The sequence below is a fragment of the Miniopterus schreibersii genome (genome assembly GCF_964146895.1).
Source record: "Miniopterus schreibersii genome assembly, chromosome: 14".
Lineage (NCBI taxonomy): Eukaryota > Metazoa > Chordata > Mammalia > Chiroptera > Miniopteridae > Miniopterus > Miniopterus schreibersii.
The window spans coordinates 1,880,480-1,902,969 of NC_138114.1; the positions used below are offsets into that span (position 1 = coordinate 1,880,480).

A 22,490-nucleotide genomic window follows, 5' to 3' on the forward strand; every position below is an offset into this window, starting at 1 on the left:
TAAAGGACTATTAGGCTTTACTTACATTTCTAGAAATGTTGCAGAAGTAAAAGATGGATCAGTGAATTTTCTTTGTATCTTTTGGGAAACATTTCAGTAGGTTATTAAGATTTTACCTTTGGATTTATTTATTGTTTAGAAGTTAGAAAATACTACATTATTAATGCTTTTTGCTAACTTCTTTTGCTATAATACATCAAAATTTTATTTTATAATATAAAAATATGTTATATTTTTGGAATCTTAGAAATAATTATATTTTTGTGAATTAATAGCTGTTTTTCTCTCTCTTTTAAAAAAATCAATTGAAGACAGGAGTGAATGTACAAAACATACCTCTGGGAATAACTTGATTTCACCAGATACAGATTACAGAGCTGGTTCTTCATTTGAACTCTCTCCATCTGATAGTTCTGATGGAACATACATGTGGGATGAAGAGGGCTTGGAGCCCCTTGGAAATATCCACCCAGTTGGGAGCTATGAATCCTCCGAAATGAACAGCATAGTACGTATGGATTTCTCTACACTTTTGGAATGGTTTGTTTATCTTACTGCAGAGAGCTTTGTGATATTGATTAGGTTATTTTTAAGTTAATAAATTAGTTCTCCTAGTTTGAGAATGGAAATTTTTATATGTTAAGGGCTCATAAAACATTATCTTTATACACAAAAAGCATATATTTGTGTCAAATGACATGTGAGTTAAATATGCTCGCATACACAAATTTGTAATACACATACATAGAGAAATCAAGCTAGGCTAATGGTTCTCAAAGTGGGGGGAAGGGCAATGTCAAGAGACATTTTTGGTTCTCCATTAAAGGTTGCTACTGGCAGATAGAGGGTAGACACAAGGAATGCTGCTTAATGCCCTATAATGCACAGAATAGCATCCAGCAAAGAAATATCCAGCCCAAGAAGTCAGTAGTGCTACTGTTGAGAAACCCTGGGCTAGGCTAGGCTCAGGTAGCATTGTGTTTCAACTCTCAGGGCTTAACAGAGTAAAAAATTATTCTTTACTCTTACAAAGCCTATTGTAGGTATGAACAGTGCTCTGGGGTAGCTGTCTGAAGTGTTCTGAGCTGTTTTGACCTTGGGGCTTTAATCTCCTTTAGAGGCCCCCTCTTGTCCAGTAGAGGAAGAGTGCCTGAGGGACTGAAACGTGCAGTTACTTGCTTTGGCCTGCAGGTGGCACATAGAACTTTCACACAAAGCCTATTGAGCCAAACTAATGTTATGTACTAAGCAATTTTCCGGTGTGCCTGGAAGGCGAGGAAACCAGTACTAGAAGACCTGCCATGCATTTATACATGCATATTTTAAGAAACATTGCAAGTAATGTTTATGATATATGCTATATGAGCAAAGTGTAGTTGATGTGTTTAAAGTGACTTGTACTTACTCAGCGTGTAATATATGGAATTTCCAGTGTGGGAACTTGGTAGGCTTTGTGCACATATTAAATTCCAAGTGGATTTCAGGCCATGTAATTGTTATCCTCACTAGAGGATATATATTTTTTCCCATGGATTCTCAGAGAAAGGGGAAGGGGAAGAGAAAAGGAGGGAGGGAGAGACAGAGAGAGACAGACATTGATTGGTTGCCTGGGCAGGGGAGAGACAGAGAGACATTCATGATTGCCTCCCACACACCCTGACCAGGGCTGGGGTTCGCAGGCCGATGTGCTAACCACTGTGCCGTGCCGTTCTAGGGCCAGGCAATGTAACTTGGAAAAAATAATCATTGTTACCAAAGCCTTGTTAAGTTTCACAAACAGAGAGAGGACACAGACTTAATTCAGAAAGAATATTTCTATCCTATTAGATAAAGGAAGTTAAGAAAATACTACCGTTTAGGGCCTTATGTGCTTTTTTATTACTAGGTCTTTTTAAAGCAAATATGATCAAAGTGGCCATGAACATTGTGTCCAGCAGATGGCAGCAATAAGCCGCTTAGGACCTGACATTTCTTGGAAGGTTTACCATCTTTAGTTCTTCATGCTTTTTGTCTTAAGGCCTATCTTTTCCAGGTATCAGTATTGTTCACCAGTTTTATTTATATATTTTCTAGCCTTTTCTTGTCAAACATTTTGATACATAGCAAATAGGTTATTATTTTTTAAAAATAGAGGCTTTTTCTTTTAACCTGTGAGTTTAGTCCCTTTATGTTTGTATTTATTGATATACTGGGACTTCCTTCTGCCATCTTACTATTTTTATTTAAATTGTCTCACATTTTCTGTTTTTTCTTTTTTCTTTTTTTCCCCTAAAATAGTTTGTTTAAGTGAATATCTTTAAAGTGTTCTCATTTTTCTTGGTCTCTCCATCGGTTCTCCACCAAAGGCCTTTCCCGGCTCCCATGCCTGTCATGTCTGTGTCCTTACATTCTCTCCTCCCCACTTCCACCACCACCACAGTTCAGTTCTCTACAACAGTGCTTGTTCCAGCCAGGTAGAGGTAAGGAGCTTTCAGTGAAAAGTAAGTGAACTGTGTCTTTACTAACAGTTTATTTCAACTCATTGTTTAGTACAGTTAACACTGTTTGCATAGCAAGGCTTTCTTTTTGAGGAATGCATTGTGGTGCAAGCTCCTTATCTTGCCAGGGACCCTAACAAACACCTTTTAGACTGACTTCTTTGCCCAGCACTTGTCTAGAGTCTAGGCTCTTATTTTGTTTAAATACACTGTATTGTTGAGATATAATTTACATACAGTAAAATGCACAAATCTTTTCCATACAGCACAGGGAATTTTGAAAACTTGTATATACTTGTTTAACAACCATTTACATGTTCCCTGTACTTTTCAGTCCTTCTCTCACCCCCCACCAGAGGTACAACCACTATTCTGATTTCTAGCACAATAACATTTGCTTTGTCTATTCTTGAATTCCACATAAGTACATTTATAAACATGTCTATTTCATGTCTGGCTTCTTTGAATCAGTATTATGTATGTGTTATTTGTAGTGTGTTCATTTTTTGTTATATAACATTCCTTTGTGTGATACAACTTAGTACTTTATTTTGCTGTTATGGGCACTTAGGTTGTTTCCAGTTTTTGGCTACTGCTACTGCTTTGAGGGTTTTGCCACATGTTTTTTGGTGAACATTTATGCATTTCTCTTGGTAAAATATGTAGGAGGGAAACTCGGCATTATAGACTGTATATATCTGTAAGGTTTTCAAAGTGGTTTTACTAGTTTACACTCACTGGTAGTAAATGAGCATTCCAGAAACTACTTTCTAGTCAATGCTTGCTGGTGTCTTTCTTGCACTTTTGCTCTTCTGGTGGGGGTATAGCGTAGTATTGCACAGAGATTTTTGTCTTGTGTTTTGTGATAATACCTTCACATATGTTAATTTACCAGTAGGATATCTTCTTTTGTGAAGTGCCTTCTATTGGGCTGTATGGTGTTTTTTTACTGATTTGTAAAAATCTTTCATATATTTTGTATATAAGTCTTTTATGTACAGGTGTACCTCGGTATTACAGGTTAGGTTCCAGACACAATAAAGCAAGTTCTAATCTTCTTGCCTTCAATTTGTAAAAAAGTACGTCTTTGAAGCAAAGTAAAGTGAGATATGCCTGTGTGTGTCACATACACACACATATGTGCCTGTATGTCAGGGTTGCTTTTTAAATTTCAGAAGTTAACAATTTTAACTTAGTCCAATATAGCATTTTTTTTCTTTATCGTCTGCACTTTTTTTAACTCTGTGAAATTTTTGTTTATTCCAAAGTCATGAAGATAAGTCCCAGTGTTTTTGTCTAAAAGATTTGTTTTTTAACCTTTCATATTTAGAGCTACAAGGCCACCTGGAAATTAATCCTGTGCATGGTGTGAAGTAGAGATCAAGGTTAATATTTTTCTTTTTTAGAAAACTCATATTCTCCCCCGCTCCTCTACTGCAGGGTTATTTTTATCATAAATATTTACATATTTATTGATTTTCTTTTAGTTCATTGGTCTCTTTGCTTATATTTATATCAGTGCTATACTGGTTTAATTACTGTAGCTTTAAAATAAGTATTGTTATCTGGTAGTATAAGTCTTCCATCTATGTTCTTTTCAACAGTTTGCTCAACTTGCCTTTTTAAAATCTATTTAAGTATTAGAGCTTGTCAATTTCTGCAAAAAACCCTGCAGGGAAGTTGAATGGGATTACACTGGATTTTGAGAAAAATTGACATGCTTACTGTAGCAAGTCTTCCAGTTCATGGAGTATGTCAATACTTGTTCTGTTTATTTGGGATTTTAAAATATTTTTTATTAATGTTTTGTACTTTTCTGTAAAATTTTGTACATATTTGCTTTATTTTTAGGTATTTGAGTTTGTTGTTATAAATGGCACTTTTAAATTTTATATTTTAAGTTTTTGTTGTATATGCAAATATACTTGATTTTTGTATTTTGACCTTATTTTTCCAGTGACCTTGGTAAATTTATTCATTAGTCTCACAATTTGCCTGTGGATGCTTTTGGAATTTCTGTATATACTATACAATCATACTGTTTGCAAAGTCTTCATTTCCCCACCCTCCCCTTTACTTCATTGGTTAGGACCCCTAACAAAATGTTGAACTGAAATGATAATAGAATTTCAGGAAAGTTTTTGTAGTTCACCATTGAAGTTTATCAGTGTGTGTGTGTGAGGGATGTTAATATACATCTTTCATCAGATTAAGGAAGCTCCCTTTTATTTCATTTGCTGAATTTTTGTTGTGAGTGAATGTTAATTGTTACTAAATGCTTTCTCTACATCTATTGAAGTGATCAGATTGTTGTTATTATTTTTGTGTTACATGTTTTCTGTTAGTGTGGTAGATTGCATTTTTTGATTTCAAATATTAAACCACCTTTTCATTCCTGGAAGGAATTCACCTGGTTGTGATATACAGTAACCCCTCGATTTTGTGGACCTCTATTTAATGGACTTCAGATTTAATGGTCAAAATTTCTGGTCCATATGTCATATGTGAAAATCAACACCCTGTTAATTTTTTTTTTTTTTAATATCTTTATTGATTTTAGAGAGAGGAAAGGAGACGGGGAGAGAGATAGAAACATCAATGATGAGAGAGTCATTGATCGGCTGCCTCCTGCACGTCCCCGACTGGGGATCGAGCCCGCAGCCTGGGCATGTGCCCTGACCAGAAATTGAATCCCGATTGTCTGGATCCTAGGTCGACGCTCAACCGCTGAGCCACACCTGGCCGGGCAACACCCTGTTAATTTTAAAATGCTTTTAACCAAGATTTGCCTATAATAAAATTAACAGGTTATTTTTTTGTTATTATTACACGGTTATTTTTAATGAATTTTAGTGACTAGGCCATATGTTGGAATAAACACTGGTAATTTCACCAACATAAATATTACATGTCTACATATTTAAATCTAGGGATCACCGCTCGTAAACAAGTTTTGGTGAATGATTAGCACATGATCACACCACATTGACTGGAGGTAATAGGCTCTGTTGTTGCGTGGCTGACTTTCTGCAGCATTTTTAACGGTGTGGATGTTCCCACGTGCGCTAAGCCACGCCCCAGCTGTGTGCATTTGTTTACTTGCAGTGATGGGTGAATGCACGCATTTACTAGCCCTATTCAGCATAAATTTAAAATTACATATAGAAAACTTTTCTGTAAAATTAAACTTTTCATACATACTTAATATTAATTACACAAGTATGTCTACATAAGTAAAATCATGTAAACTAATTTGTCAATTTTTAACTTACGCATTCAGTAAACCTGCTTTATTATATAATGGACTTTTGGCTTTAGCGGACACCCCCTCGCCCAAATTAGTCCATTATATCAAGGTTTTACTGTATTATCCTTTTACATTACAATTGATTTCCTACTAGTTTATTTAGTCTTTAGAAATTCATAATTTTCAAAAAAAATTTTAACATTTTATTTTTTTAGTCTTCACCCGAGGATATATTTCAGTTGATTGGAGAGGGAGAGGGAGAAGGAGAGGGAGAGAAAGAGAGAAAGATACATTGATGTGAGAGAGAAACATTGATGGGTTGCCTCGCATATACACCCCAACCGAGGATCAAACTCTCGATCTAGGTATGTGCCACGATCATGATTTGAACCCGCAACTTTTTGGTATACGGGACAATGCTCCAATCAGCTGAGCCATTCGGCCAGGGTGGGTTTTTTGCATTTATGTTCATGAACAAGATTGCTCTATAATTTTTCTTTTTTTAGTGTTCTTGTCACGTTTTGGTATCTGAGTTATGCAAGCTTCATAAATGAGTTGAGAAGTGTTTTCCTGTTTTTTGCCCTTTTCAAGAATTTATGTACAGTTGATGTTACTTCCTTAAGTGTTTAAAATAATTCACCAATGAAACCTTTTGAATCTGGAGTTTACTTTGTGAGAAGTTTTTAATAACAGATTTGATTTTTAAAATAGATATTGGCCCATTAAGATATATATATATTTCTTTTTGTGTTGATTTTTGAGAATTTGTCCATTTCATCTAAGTTGTCATTTGTTGGTGAAAGTTTTTCAGGATTATTTTGTCTTGTTAACATCTTTATAGTCTTGTGGTGATGTCCATGTTTTCATTGCTGATGTTGGTAATTGGTGTTTCCCCTCTTTTTCTTCATTTCAAAGGATCAAATTTGGGCTTTGCTGATTTCTGTCTGTTGTTTACTATTTTTATTTTACTGATTTTTGGATCATATCTTTATTTCCTTCTTCCTACTTCCTTTTTGCTTTTGCTTTTCCAAATTTTTGACATGGAAATTAGAGCATTGATTTTCCAGCCTTCCCCCTCCTCCTAATATATGCACTGATGTCTCATGAAGAGAAGGTTTTTGTTATGAGGAAATAGTGCATTTAGTAGCACCCTAATAATAAATGTAAAGGTGGACTTCTTCTAATGTGCCTTGCTTTAAAACAATGAATTCCTAAGCCATTTTATGTAGGCCATATTTATTTTATTTTATTTTTTTAAAATATATTTTTATTGATATCAGAGAGAGGAAGGGAGAGGGAGAGATAGAAACATCAATGATGAGAGTCATTGATTGGCTGCCCCCTGCACGCCCCCTGCTGGGGATCGAGCCGCAATCTGGGCATGTGCCCTGACCAGGAATTGAACCGCCATCTCCTGGATCCTAGGTCAGTGCTCAGCCACTGAGCCATGCCGGCCAGGCCATATTTATTTTTTTAACCTTTAATGCATTTACGTATCTGTAAACAATACATAATATTGTTTTGTGTGTGTGTTTTATAGCTTATTTAAGTGATACATAATGTTCTGCAATGTTTTTACTCAATTTTATGTTGTGTTACATGTGTTTATGTTATAGGTGTTTGTTCATTGTTATCGCTGTGTCGTATTTATAGAACCCTGTGTAACGTCATGTAAATACATCACTTTTGTCTCTGTCCCCCACTAGTGGACCTTTGAGCTCTTCCTCAGTAACACTGGAAATGTGGAGACAGTGAAGTGGTGAGCGCTCTTACCCAGGTCTCTCTGATGCTCATGTCAGGGTCTGTCTAGGTGTACCCAGGAGTACCCACTGGGTCAGAGGGCATGGGGATCTTAACCTGACGCAGATACAGTCAAATATCTCCCTAAAATAGTTCTACCAATTTATACGTCCAGGCAGTGAATGAAGATTTCTGTTGGACATCTTTACCTTACTTGCTGTTATCTGATTTTTAAAAATGTAGCCAGTCTCATAAATGAGAAATAGTATGTCATTTTAATTTACATTTGTATTTTTAATTTTCTTATTTTTCTTATGTTTACTGGCTGCTTGGTTTCTTTATCTGTTTTGCTGATTTTTCTGTTGATAAGGAAACATGTCTTGTGTGGTCTGAGTTTAATTCTTGTTAAGTGTGTTACAAATAATCTTCTCTCAGCCAGTGACTTCTGACTTTGTGTATTGTGCCTTTGATCATGCATAATTTCAAATTTTGATGTTATTAAGTTTAGTAATGCTTTGATTTATGGTTTTGTGGAGAGTGTGTGTGTGTGTGTGTGTGTGTGTAAGACAGCCTATCCCATCCTAGGGTCATTAAGGTATTTTTTTATATTGAGAGGGAGCATAGCACAGTGATTAAGAGCCACAGTTCTGGAACAAGCAAATTTAAAAATCCCATCTCTGTCATTTACTAGCTGTATATCTTGGATTTTCTATGTTTATACCTTTTTAAATAACAAAGTGGAGATAATAACAGTACCTATTTCCAGGGCTGATATTAGGAAGTATGTGCCTGAAGGGTGTAGCAGCCATGTGATATTGGTTATTGAGCATTTTGAGTATCATCTCTGACTACCTCAGGGGGTTGTTGTGAACATTATAAAAGGTCATAGAGCCCGGCCGGGTTTCGCTCAGTGGTTGAGCGTCGACCTAGGATCAAGGCAATCGGGGTTCGATTCCCGGTCAGGGCACATGCCCGGGTTGTGGGCTCAATCCCCAGTCAGGGGTGTGCAGGAGGCAGCCAATCAATGACTCTCTCATCATTGATGTTTCTCTCTCTCTCTCCCCCTCTCTTTTCCTCTCTCTGAAATCAAATATATCTTTATGATATATTTTAAAAAAGAAAGTCATACATATATAATGCTTAATGCACAGGATATAGCAAGAGCTCGATAAATGTTAGCTATTTATTATTTTATTGTCTTCAAGTAGTTTTAACTTAGTTACATTTAAGACTTTTTTTTTTCATTTTATTTTTTCCATCACAATTTAGCCCCACATACCGTCTTCCACCTCAGTTCCCACACTGTTGTCCATGTCGATGAATTCGTTCTCTCCTGCCTGCTCAATACCCCTATCTGACAGCTGTTAGCCTGCTCTCTGTCTATGAGTCTGTCTTTATTTGTTAGTTCATTTTGCTCATTAGATTCCACATATGAGTGAAATCATATGGTACTTGTCTTTCTCTCACTGGCTTATTTCATTTAGCCTAATGTTCTCCAGGTCTATCCATAATGTCACAAAGGGTAAAATTTTTATTTTTACAGCTGAGTATTGCTCTAATGTGTAAATGTACCATAGCTGTTTTATCCACTCATCTACTGATGGACAGTTGGGCTGCTTCCTTGGCTGTTGTAAATAACGCTGCAGTGAACATAGGCCTGCATATATTCTTTTGAATAAAGTGTTTCTGGTTTCTTCATATAAATTCCAGAAGTGGAATCGCTGGGTTATAAGGAAGTTCCATTTTTAATTTTTTGAGATAACTCCATACTGCTTTCCAAAGTGGTTGCACCAGTCTGCATTCCCACTGACAGTGCACAAGGGTTCCCTTTTCTCCACAGCCTCACCACTGTTTGTTATTTGTTGGCTTATTGATGGTAGCCATTCTGACAGGTGTGAGGTAATATCTCATTGTGGTTTTCATTTACATTTCTCTAATAACTGGTGGCATTTAACATCCTGTTGACCATCTATATATCCTCTTTGAAGAAGTGTTTATTCAGGTCCTTTGCCATTTTTAATTGGCTCGTTTGTTTTTTCAGGGTTGAGTTTTATATGTTCTTTATAGATTTTGGATGTTAAGCCCTTATCAGAGTTTTGGTGAATATGTTCTCCCATTCAGTGGGTTGTCTTTTCATTTTTTTTGATGGTTTCCTTTGCTGTGCAAAAACTTTAAATTTGATGTAGTCTCATTTGTTTATTTTTCGCTTTCATGAGGCGATATATCAGAAAAAATATTGCTATGAGAAATGTCTGAGATTTTACTGCCTATGTTTTCTTCTAGGATTTTTATGGTTTTGAGGGTAACATTTAAGTCTCTAATCCATTTGAGTTTATTCTAGTGTGTGGTCTAAGTTGGTCATCTAGTTTCATTTTTTTGCAGATATCTGTTGGATTTTCCCAACACCATTTATTGAGTAGACTATCTTTACCCCATTGTATGTTTTGCTTCCTTTGTCAAATACTAATTGGTTATAAAGTTGAGGGTTTATTTCTGGGCTCTCTATTCTGCTCCATTGACCTATATGTCTCCTTTTATGTCAGTACCATGCTGTTTTGATTACTGTGGCCTCCTAGTATAGCTTGATATTTGGTAGCATAATTCCTCCAACTTTGTTCTTCATTCTCAAGATCACTGTTACTATTCAGGGTCTTTTGTAGTTCCATATATGTTTTTGGAATATTTGTTCTAGTTCTGTGAAGTACATCATTGGTATCTTGATAGGAATTGCATTGAATCTGTAGAATGCTTTCGGTATTACGGACATTTTAATGATGTTAATTCTTCCTATCCATGAACATGATGTATTCTTCCACTTATTTGTATCTTCTTCAATTTCAGTGTCTTAAATTCCCCAAATACAGCCTTTTACATCGCTGGTTAAATTTATTCCTAGGTATTTTATTTTTTTTGAAGCAGTTGTGAATGTAATGGTTTTCTTAGTTTCCCTTCTGAAGTTCATTATTGGTGTGTAAAAATGCAACTGATTTTTTAATTTATTTTGTATCCTGCTTCTTGACTGAATTCATTTATCAGTTCTAGTAGCTTTTAGGTAGAATTTTTAGGGTTCTCTATATACAGTATCATGTGATGTGCAAATAATGTCAGTTTTATGTCTTTTTCCCCCCAATTTGGATGCCTTTTATTCTTCTTTGCTGATGGCCGTGGCAAGGACTTCCAGTACTATGTTGAGTAAGAATGGTGAAAGCAGGCATCCTTGTCTCGTTCCCGATCTTAAGGGAAATGCTTGTAGTTCTTGCCCATTGAGTATGATGTTGGCTGTTGGTTTCTCATATGTGGCTTTTATTATGTTGAGGTATATTCCCTCTATTCCCACTTTGCTGAGAGTTTTTATCAAATGGGTGCTGGATTTTTTCAAATGCTCTTTCTGCATCTATTGATACGAACACGAAATTTTTATCCTTTATTTTTTTTTATGTGATATATCACATTTATTGATTTGTGGATATTGTACCAAACTTCCATCCCTGGAATAAATCTCACTTGGTCATGGTGTATGATCTTTTTAATGTATTGCTTGTTCTGATTTGCTAATACTTTGTTGAAGATTTTAGCATCTATGTTCATTAGAGATATTGGCCTATAATTTTCTTTCTTTGTAGTGTCTTTATCTGGTTTTGGAGTGAGGATAATGTTGGCCTCATTAAAAGATCTTAGAAATCTTCCCTCCTCCTGAATTATGTGGAATAATTTGAGGAGGATAGAACTTTTGTTTGCTGGGATTTTTAAAATTTTTTTATTATTGCTTCAATTTTGTTAGTTATCAGTTCATTTAGGTTTTCTGATTCTTGTTGATTGAGTTTTGGAAGATTGTATTTTTCTAGGAAATTGTCCATTTCATCCAGGTTGTCCTATTTTTTGGCATATAGTTGTTCGTAGTATTTTCTTACAATCCTTTGTATTTCTGTGATGTCAGTTATTATTTTGCCTCTTTTCATTCCTCATTTTATTTATTCGGGTCCTCTCTCTTGATGAGTCTGCTTAAAGGTTCATCAATCTTGGTTAACTTTTCTTAAGAACCAGCTCTTGGTTTCATCGATCTTTTGTAGTTTTTTTCAGTTTCTGTGTCATTTATTTCTGCTCTGATCTTTATTATTTTCTTCAGTCTACTTATTCTGGGCTTTTCCTGGTGTTCTTTCTCTAATTCTTTTAGGTGTGGGTTTAGATTGTTTACATGAGCTTTTTTTTTCTGAGGTAGGCCTTTCATGATTTGTACCTCTCTTGCAGGGTTGCTTTTGCTGTGTGCCATAGGTTTGGGGTTGTTATGTTTCCATTTTCATTTGTTTCCAGGTAGTTTTTTATTTATTCTTTGATCTCATTGGGTAACCCATTCATTGTTTATTTACATGCAATTTAGCCTCCATGTTTTTGAATGTTTCTGAGTTTTTTTATTGTGGTTTATTTCTAGTTTCATGCCGTTGTGATCCAAGAAGATGCTTGATATGATTCCAGTCTTCTTGAATTTCTTAAGACTTCTTTTGTGTCCTAACATGTGGTCTGTCTTTGAGAATATTCCTTGTGCACTTGAGAAGAATGTATATGCTGGTGCTATGGGATGAAATATTCTGTAAATATCCATTAAATCTATCAGATCTAGTGTGTCATTTAAGGTCACTATTTCCTTGTTGATATTTTGCCTGGAAGATCTATCTATTGATGACAGTGGGGTGTTAAAGTCCCCTTCTATGACTGTATTGCTGTTGATCTCTCTATTAAAGTCCACCAAGAATTTTTGTAAATATGTTTAGGTGCTCCTATATTGGATGCTTGTAAGGGTTATATCCTCTTGTTTGAATATCCCTTGATATTATGTGGTGACCTTTTGTCTCTTGTTGTGGCCTTTGTTTTGAAGTCTGTTTTATCAAATATAAGTTTTGTTACCCCGGCTTTATTTTTTTTCCATTTGCATGGAATATTTTTTTTCTATCTCTTCACTTTCAGCCTGTGTGAATCTTTTGTTCTGAGGTTGGTCTGTTGTAGACAGAATATATATGGGTCTTGTTTTCTTATTCATTCAGCTACCCTGTGTGTTTAGATTGGAGCATTTAATCCATTTACATTTAAGGTTACTATTAATAGGTACTTATTATTTCCATTTTTAAAATATATGCCTATGTTCTTTTATCTCTATTTTCTTCTTCTTAAAGAAGTTCCTTTAGCATTTCTTGCAATGCTTGTTTGGTGGTACTAAGCTCCTTTAGCCTTCTTTAGTCTGGGAAGCTCATTATTTCACCTTTGATATTAACTAATAGCCTTGCTGGATAGAGCAGTCTTGATTGCAGGTTCTTGCTTTTCATTACTTTGAATACTTCATGCTACTCCCTTCTGGCCGGAAGTGTTTCTGTTGAGAGATCTGATGTCAGTCAGCCTCATGGGAGCTTCCTTGTAGGTAACTGTCTCTCTCTTGCTGCCTTTAAGAGTCTCTCTGTCTTTAACCTTGGCCATTTTAATTATGATGTGTATTGGCGTGGGTCTCTTTGGCTTCATCTTGATTGGAATCTCTGTGCTTCCTGAACTTATGTGACTTTTCTATCACCAGGTTAGTGAAGTTTTCTGTGGTTATTTCTTCAGACAGATTCTCTATCCCTTGCTCATTTTCTTCTCCTTCTGGTTTCCCTCTGGTGCTGATGTTATTATGTTCATGTCCCCGCGTTTCCTTGAACTATCCTCCTGCTTTTGAATTCTTTTTCCTTTTGGTTGCTCTAATTGGGTGTTTTTTATAACTTGTCTTCCAAATTGTTGATTTGATCCTCTGCTTTGTTCAGCCCACTTTTAATTCCTTCAGGTGTTATTCTTGATGTCAGATATGGTGTTCTTCCTTTTCAAGTGGTTCTTATTCATGGTGTCTGTGTCATTTTTCATAAGTTCCCTGTGGTTCTTATAGTTCTCATTAAGTTTCTTATAGTTTTCACTAATTTGTTTCATCATCCTTATAGCCATTACTTTGAACTCTATGTCTGATAAATTGCTTGCCTCCATTTCACTTAGTTCTTTTACTGGAGGTTCTTCCTTTTCTTTCATTTGGGTGTTGTTTCTTTGTCTCCACATTTATATGTCTCTCTGTGTTTGTTTCTATGTATTAGATAGAACTACTCTGACTCCAAGTCTTCATGGGTGGCCTTATGTAGTAGGTGTACTGTGGGACCCATTGGTGCAGTTTCTTGGATCTTCTTTGCTGGGTATGTGGACCCTCCTCTTATAATTGGGAATTGATTGCTCTTGGCCCATTTGTTGGTGGAGTTGACCCTCAGGCTGGATGGCTGAGCCTCAACCTAACCATTGACATGAAAGCTGCAGTGCAGGAGTAGTCCTGAGGTGTCTTCTGGGGCTCAGTGGCACAGTCTTCCAGATCACCTGAGTTCCGTGCTCCAACAGTGTCTCTTGTGGGTTATGTGTACCCACTGTTGTAGCTGTCTTTATGATTGCTTTTGGCCTTTTTGTGAGTGGAGTTAACCCCTCAGGCTGAGTGGCTATAGGCTATAAGTGTAAAACTTGATCACTGTGTCTTAGATGTGCAGGGGCTGTATCCCCAATGTGGAAGTGTTCCCAGTGGCATCTCATGCCTGCTGGATTCTTCCTTTAGGTATGTAGCTGGTTGGGTCTAGCTCTGGTGTGGTCTGAAGCCCACTGCTCGTGTTGGTTCTGAGCCCACTTGGATGGGGTTCAGGTACAGATTGCTGTCAGACATTGTGTGTAACCCATTTTCGGCTACCTGTCTGGAGCTAACATGCTGCTCACTGTGTTTGTGTCTACTGGACTGGGTGTATGTGGGAGGGGCTAATCTGTATAGACAGGTTGGCTTCCTGATTCTCTGAGCTGGGGTCGGATCAGTAAAAGACTAAGGTTCCCTGAGGTCGGCATCCACCTGTCAGCTACTCCATTCCCCCTGATGTTGCTTGGACTTCCTCCAGAGTCTTATGCAGAAAGGCTGTATAGTGGATCCAAGCTGATCACACCCCACTGACCTTTCCCTAGCTCTCAGGCGTGGTAGGTTGGAGCGTCCATGTCAGGCGACAGGGTTAGTGGGTTCCCTAGTTTGAGGAGGCTTGATCCAGCACTCAGTGGGGAGAATGTTGCCCCTACTCCAGCGCCATACCATTCATATTCTTCCAGAGTCTCCAACTCTGTCTCCTCCAAGAGAAGAGCACTGCAGGTTCATGTTGGGTGTAGCCAGCTCTCTTCACTGCAAGAGAACGCTCAGCAGGACAGGACTGATTCACTGGAACCTGGGAAAACAGGTAGAGAAAGCCTCCTTTTGGGGATGTCACCAACTGTGCCACCGGAGTGGGGAGAGCTGCACTCCTTTTAGTACTGTCTCCATGCCTGCTCAAGCCCTGGACTGGAGCCTTGGAGGTAATGCACTCTGAATGTCCCCGTTCCGAGAAGAGCCTCCTTCCCCCTCAAAACTGAGCCTAACAGGACAGGTCCATCTGGGCTTTCCCTGCTCACTTCCGCCATGCAGGTTCTGGAGGGACAGATCAGGGCAGCCCTCCACTTGGGGTGGTGCTGGCCCTTGGGAAGGGAGAGAGCTGCTCACCTCTTTCTATCTGCAGTGCACTGCCAGAGACCTTGATGTCAAATGTCCCAGTTCTGAGTTGCACCCCCTTCCCCCCATAGATATAAGTTTAGCAGGATGGGGCCAGGAGGATTGGGCAATGCAAATTCAATCTGGCCTTTGATAGGGGTGGCGCAGGCCCTCAGCCCTTGGGAGGGGAGCTAGCTGCTTGCCCCTACCTCAGCGGCACCCCGCCAGAGACCCTGACAGGAGCCTCTGTGGAAATCATGCCATATGTCTCAGTTCTGAGTTGTGCCCCCTTTTTCCTGTGAGGCTGTGCCAGCAGGAAGTTGCTGGTGGTGCTTGAGGAAAAGATCAAGGCTGTCCTCTGCTTCGGGTGGTGCTCGCCCTTGCAGGGGAGAGAACTGCTCACCTCCTGTCTCTGCAACGCGCTGCTGGAGACCCAGGTAGAGGGTTCCAAGGGGGTCTCACTGAATATCTTCGTTCTGAGTTACGCTTCCTTCTCCCTATGGAACTGCCCTTGGCAGGCCAGTGCCAGCAGAATTTGGAAATGCAAATCTAGGCAGCCCTTTGTTGGGGGTGGCCCAGGGCCACAGTATACATCTTCTCCCTACATCTTTAGCTGCCTGTTGCCTGAGACCCTGACAAGGGAGTCTTCCATTGGGGGTGGCAGCTGTCTAACTCGTGGGAAGGGAGAAAGATTGGCCTTTGTTCCAGAGCCACTCAGTTCAATGATCATCTAAAAGTCTGTCTACAGTTTGTCCAGAGAAAGAGCGTATTTCAGGTCCCTGTTGGGTCCAACCAACAGCCCTTCATGCCAAACTCGAGCTTGGCAGGGTAGTGTTGCCACTATTTGGAGAACAGGCTTGTGCACTTTCTCCAGCTGGTGCTGTAAGAATAGAAGGGATGGATCCTGGGAGATGGCGTCTGGGGACCATGTGGGTTGTTGACTCAGGACTGGGATCTCAGAAGTCTACCTTCAGAGCTGTGGCACCCAGATCCTCTCTTTATTGCTTCAGTATGCCCTGAGTCTCCTTCCCTGTGCCAGAACTCTGGGTGAGTGCCCGAGAGAGAGCCCCTGTGCTTTGGCCCTTGAGGAGATCACCCAGGATCCCAGCAGACTCCCTCCCTTTCCAGTGGACAAAGTCCCCACTTATTTCGACTGTAAGATGCTCTGCAGGCTCTTCTTCCTGGCCTGGTGCTCTGGGTTGGGGGTCCTGGCATGGGGTTGAGACCTCTCTTTCCTCCAGGGCGACTTTCACAACCACAATATTTCTCAGCCTTCACAGACACTGCGCCTGGGTGCAGGGACCAGCCTTTTGCACGTCTCCACCCTTCTTACTAGTCTCTGTGTAGCTTCTTTTTTTTCAGCCCTTGGATATAATACTCCTGTTCAGGTATCCTTTTGTTCATTCAGGTTGATTGCTACAAATTTTAGCTGTAACTCCAGGTTGGCACCAGAAAGAGGTGTGTTTTCCTTTTACCTACTCCTCAGTCATCTTGGACTCTCCAAAAAGAGATTTAAAAAACTTTTGCATTTGTTTAATTTCTATCTCCTTTCTAAATAACAGGGATTTATTAACAATAAACTACAGCCTGTAGGCTGCCCTCCTCTTTTTTGTGAATAAAGTTTTACTGGAACACAGCCATGCCCTTTAATTTACATACAGTCGTTGGCTGATTTCATGCTACTGTGGCAGGACTGAGCAGTTGCAACAGAGACTGTATTGCCCACAAACCTAAAATATTTACTCGTTGACATTTAAGGAAAAGTTTGCTGATCCCTACATTAGAACACTGCACATAATTTTAAAAGATTCAGAAATTAATTTTCTAAACCAAATATACATATATGTAAAATCTTTAGGCATTCCGTTTTCTCTTTGTTGTAATTCCTAGTACCATTCTACTGGTCCCCAGTAGAAGGCACCCATCAATCCATTCAGCATATTTGAGCAACTACTATTATGTGCAGGGCATTGGGGATACAGTGATCAAGACAGCTACAAGGTGGGGGGGTCCTGGCATGGGGTTGAGACCCCTCTTTCCTCCAGGGCAACTTTTGCAGCCATAATATTTCTCAGGCTCCACAGCTGCTGTTTTAGTGTTGCTTCTTTTTTTAAAACTTTTTTCAAATTTTTACTTTTCAATTACAGTTGACATTCAGTATTTTATATTAGTTGCAGGTGTACAGCATAGTGGTTAGACAGATATCATTTACGAAGTGATTCCCTCCCTGTTAAATCTAGTACTCACCTAGCACCGTACATAGTTATTACAATATTAAGGTCTAGATTCCCTATTCTGTACTTTACCTCCCCTGACTATTTCATAACCACCAATTTGTACTTCTTAATCCCTTTACCTTTTTTGCTCAGACCCCCTATCTCCTCCTGTCTGGCAACCATCAGTTTATTCTCTGTATCTATGAGCCTTGTTTCTATTTTTTTTGTTTATTTATTTTATTTTTTAGATTCCACATATAAGTGAAATCATATGGCATTTGTCTTTCTCTGTCTGACTTATTTCACTTAGCATGATACCCTCTAGGTCAATCCATACTGTCATAAATGGTAAGATTTCATTCTTTTTAAGGCTGAGTCATATTCCATTGTATATATGCACCACATGCATCTTCTTTATCCACTCGTCTCTTGATGGGCACATGGGTTGCTTCCGTAGCTTGGCTATTGTAAATAACTCTGCAGTGAAGATAGTGGTGCATATATATTTTCAAATTACTGTTTTGGATTTCTTTGGCTAAATATGAGAAGTGGAATTGCTGGGTCATAGGTGGTTATATTTTTAATTTTTTCGGGAACCTCTCCGCACAGTTTTCAATAGTGGCTGCACTAATTTGCAATCCCACCAATAGTACACAGGATTTCCTTTTCTCCACATCCTCACCAGTACTTGTTGTTTGTGCATTTATTGATGGTAGCCATTCTGACAGCTGTGAGGTGATATCTCATTGTGGTTTTAACTTGCATTTTTCAGAAACTATAAAACTCCTAAAAGAAAACATAGACAGTAAACTCTCTGACATTGCTCTTAGTAATACTTTTTGTGATATATTTCCTTGGGCAAGGGAAACAGAAGAAAAAATAAACAGATGGGACTACATCAAACTAAAGTTTTTGCACAGCAAAGGAAACCATCAATGAAACAAAAAGACCTCCTACTGAATGGATGAAGATATCTGCTAGTGATACATCTGATAAGGGGTTAATATCCAAAACTTGTAAATAACTCATATAACTTAATACTAAAACAACACAAAATCCAATTAAAAAATTGGCAGAGCATGTGTATAGGCATTGCTCCTAAGGGCATATAGATGGTCAGTAGACATATGAAAAGATGCTCAGTGTCACTAATCAGTGGTGCTTATATTCTGATTGGGCAGATGTAGTTGAACTATTTAACTCTTTAACTACTTATCGTCAGTTGATAATTAGGGAAAGTGCTACAGAGGAGAATTACAAAGTGTGAAAGAATATCATTTGAAAACCTGGTCTGGGTGGGTGTTAGATAAAGCTTTTTCAGGAAATGATATTTAGGCTAAGTTGGCCTAGGGATACAGCATGTAAAAAGAATATGTAATTGGAAGAATGTTACATGTTTTAGTAAATTGCATGTGGAAAGGCCTTGAGATCATGGAGTATTTGAGGAACTCTGAGAACATCAGCATAGAATGAGTATTGACCCAGCAGGGAGGAGTGGCAGGAGAGGAGGCTGCTGTAAAGAGCTTTATGGAGCTCAAAGGATTTGGATCTTTATCCAAAAAAATTGAAGGGAAGCTGTTAGAGGATTTTAAGCTAGAAAGGGACATACTTGGATTTATATTTAAAAAATCCTCTGTATGCAGATTGAATTAGAAGGAAACTAGACAGGAATGCTGGAAGCTACTGCTCCAGTGAGGGATTGTAGTGGCTTGGACTCAGGTGGTGGCAGAGTGGAGATTAGAGGGGTGGGCAGTTTTGAAAATGGGCTGAGGGTACAACTGACAAAGTTCTGCTATTTGCTGACTGTAGGGGAAAACATGTCACTGCCTCGCTTTCAGAAGTTAAGGCTGGTGCTGTGCTTCCCTTTTTCTGCCCGGACCACCCTGAGTTGCAGTGTGACCCATTGCTTTCCTGTTCACTTTTCCAGTCCTTGTGATGTTGAATCTAAACGCCTTTTGACTGACTCTCCATGGTCTGTTTTCACTTCATACTTACCTCTCCGGTTGCTTTTCATCTCTAGTTCGTACTGCAGGTGTTGAGTGTAGTTGGTATTTCATTATCTCTTTTAGGTTTCTGGCACTAAGTAAGGATGCAGTACATACATACTTATTGAAATGGGTGCCATTTCATTCAAAATAAATAGAAACACTTAAACTAAAGGCACTATTTAATACTGTTCCATTTTTTCCCATACACATTGTGACATAACCTATTTACAAAGGAAGTGTGTAAGGTACCGCGTGTCATGATAGCAAGGTAAAGGTAAATAAAAATGTGATGTTAGTATCACATTTGATAGTGGAGGAACAGCTTACAGGAAGTTGAGACCATCATAATATAGGTAAATTAAAATCTCAAACTGATACAGAATAGCAGAGATGGGATTTAATTCAGTTTAATTATTTTACAGATAAGAGATAGAATGACATGAGGGAACTAAATTTTTCTTAAGTCATATTTTTCACCCCAAACTAATGAATCTCCCATAGGCATTTAATTATTAGCATAACTTCTTTTTGCCCAATTAATTTAACTTTTATGTTTGAAAAAATGTTTAAATTTATCAAATGTAGTTGTTGTGACCCTTTCCTTCACTCTATATTGTTTCCTATAGATTAAGTCTATTACAATATGGAGTTTAATTCAGGAATTATTGAGCTTCCACTGTGTGGCAGGCATGCTGTTAAGTGGAGAAGATACTGATGTGGGTAAGGCTGTCTTTGTCCTTAGTGGATTCATAGTCTAGTATGTGTGTGTATTATCATATAGCTTTATAAGTGGTATGCATTCTGTGGTTAATGTGCACATGATCCTGAAATAATGCAGAAGGGAGGTTTAATTGTGTGTGTGTTCAGAAGGTTTTAAAGAGGAAGTGACACCTGAGTTGAATTTCAGAGAATAAAAAGTTCACCAGCTAGCCAGGGAAAAGGGAAGGTGAGCATTTTGGGCATAAAGAAAGCATGTGCAGTGGCATGGAGTTATCACAAAATCATGATGTGCTAGAGGACTATCAGCACTACTTAGGGTATAAAGTGTGAGGTGAAGTGTTGAAGACAAACATAGGGAATTAAGTTGGAAAGGAAGAAAAATCTTGCATCTTGAGCTGAAAAGACAAATGACGTTTATCTAGGTGAGTTCTTTTAGTTCCCATCCTGTGGTGGTTACGTATTTGTAATCCTTTTAGTTTCATTTGCTACTTGTTTATATTTCACTTTGAGGTTTCTCTCCCCCACTGCCATGGTTCATTTAAATTACTGATTTACTTCATAGCACTTCATAGAGGTCTTCCCAGTTTTTTTTGTGTGTGTTTTTACCACTATATACTACTACATTTTCTAGAAATAAAGTGTTCATTCAATTACTCTTCCAACAATGGATGTTAAGATTATTTCTAATATTGTACAATTATAAACTTTCCTAGTGCATATTTGTTTTTATAATTTAAATAAAGGAAAGTTGTTTTTTTAAGTTTCTTTATTGTTGAAAGTATTACAGATGTCCCTTTTGTTCCCCCATAAGGGAAAGTTTTTACCCTATGTCCATACCAGCTCCTATTCAGTTGTTTAGAAACTTCTGTATATGAAAATGCTACTCAGTATTACAGTCTGGTGGTTGTTACTCCTGATGTTGTCTTTTCTTAGAACATTTCAGTCACCTTCCACTCTTATCCAAAACTTACTAGCAAATCTTAAATGCTATAATTAATCTATGAGGTTACTATAATATATTAATAATGTTTTTATTATCACCACTTCCCCCCAATAGTGTACATTGCCCTTTAAGAAGTGAACTTCTGCAGTGTAATGAAACAAACAAAAAAAGCTTTTAAAAAGAATATTTCTGAAACTCCATTTGATGTAATTTGTAATAGATCTGATTTCAGCTAAATTGGCGTTCGCTGATGCACTGGAGATTGACTGGTTCAGGTATAGAAATAGAGTCTAAAGGAAGGAAAACCAGGCTAGCGAAGGAGTTAGGGCCATGAAATACATTAATTTTTCTGGCATTTCAATTTAATAAACATCAACATTCGATCAGGTAGACCCCTAGTGTGTTGGATGGTGATCTAGAAGATCACAAGAGAAATTGAGGTAGAGGTTTACTATTTACAGGTCCTGGAAGAAACACACCAGACACCTCAGGTGGCCACATGGGAAGGTTAAGGCAGGGTACAGGCAGAGAGAGTGGTAAGGCCTGGGGCACATACCTTTATGTGAGTGGTTTGTGGGCTCGGTGCCAAGGCTGGATGGGTCAGTTTAAACCAGGAGCAGGATTTTGGTCAGCTGCTTGGGGGATTTTATCTAAGGGTCTCACAAGGGGAAGGTCCTGGGAGACAGGGAACTTACATTTATTTGTGACGCAGACTGTTATCTAGGGCTTTATTGTCAGTTTCAGGCCCTCATGGGCTGCCTGGCCAAAGAAAATGCATGCCAAGGCAGCAATACCATGCGTAGCTTAGCTAAACTCTTGACATGTTAATTAAAATCCGCCATCCACCATTTTAATCAGTGTAGCTAAAATTATTCATCTGAAATCTATAAAGGCTAAAGTAAATTTTAAAAAGGTTTAAGTGAAGTCCAGCAGAACCTGATGGGCTTATTGCTGAGGTACACACCATTACAAGTCTGGTAGGGCAAGGAGGGTTTATCTGCGGCTACCGCAGTCCCAAACAAGATCACACACTGACTTTCCTCTCCTTCCTGTTTAGGTGCTAATGTGCTTATGTGTTGTCCTATTTCCAATGCAGGCCATCGGGAAGTACCACATAAAGGAGGGAACAAATATTTAAATTATAAAAAGTACAGGCAACCCAGCCGGTGTGGCTCAGCAGTTGAGCATCAACCTATGATCCAGGAGATAGTGGTTCAATTCCGGGTCAGGGCACGTGCCCAGGTTTCGAGCTTGATCCCTAGTAGGAGGTGTGCAGGAGGCAGCCCATCAATGACTCTCATCAATGATGTTTCTATCTCTCTCTAAAATCAGTAAAGATATATTAAAAAAAAAAAGTACAAGCAGTAGGAGTAGGATTGGATTTTAAACAGAAGAAACAGAGATAAGTCTAATTATAGAATTTAGGGAAACCATATATTAGTTTTCCCTTGCTGTTGTAACAAATTACCACAAACCTAGTGACTTATAACAATACTGATTTTTTATCTTAAGAGTTTTATAGATTGGAGTCAGACGCAGGTGTCAGTGGGCTAAAATAAGAGTGTCAGCACGGCTGCATTTCCTGTGGAAGGTCTAGGGGAGATTCCCCTTCC

The 22,490-nt window shown here is 38.4% G+C and overlaps 1 protein-coding gene across 11 annotated transcripts in view; it reads left to right on the forward strand.

Annotated features, from left to right (window-relative positions):
- Nucleotides 1–22,490, forward strand: part of CCSER2 (coiled-coil serine rich protein 2) — a 203,316-nt gene that overhangs the window by 66,647 nt on the left and 114,179 nt on the right. For all 11 annotated transcript variants that reach the window (XM_081157357.1, XM_081157356.1, XM_081157345.1 and 8 more), the window contains one exon: nucleotides 312–508. In XM_081157357.1, the coding sequence (XP_081013483.1) occupies nucleotides 312–508 (197 nt within the window). The remainder of the gene's footprint in view (nucleotides 1–311; nucleotides 509–22,490) is intronic.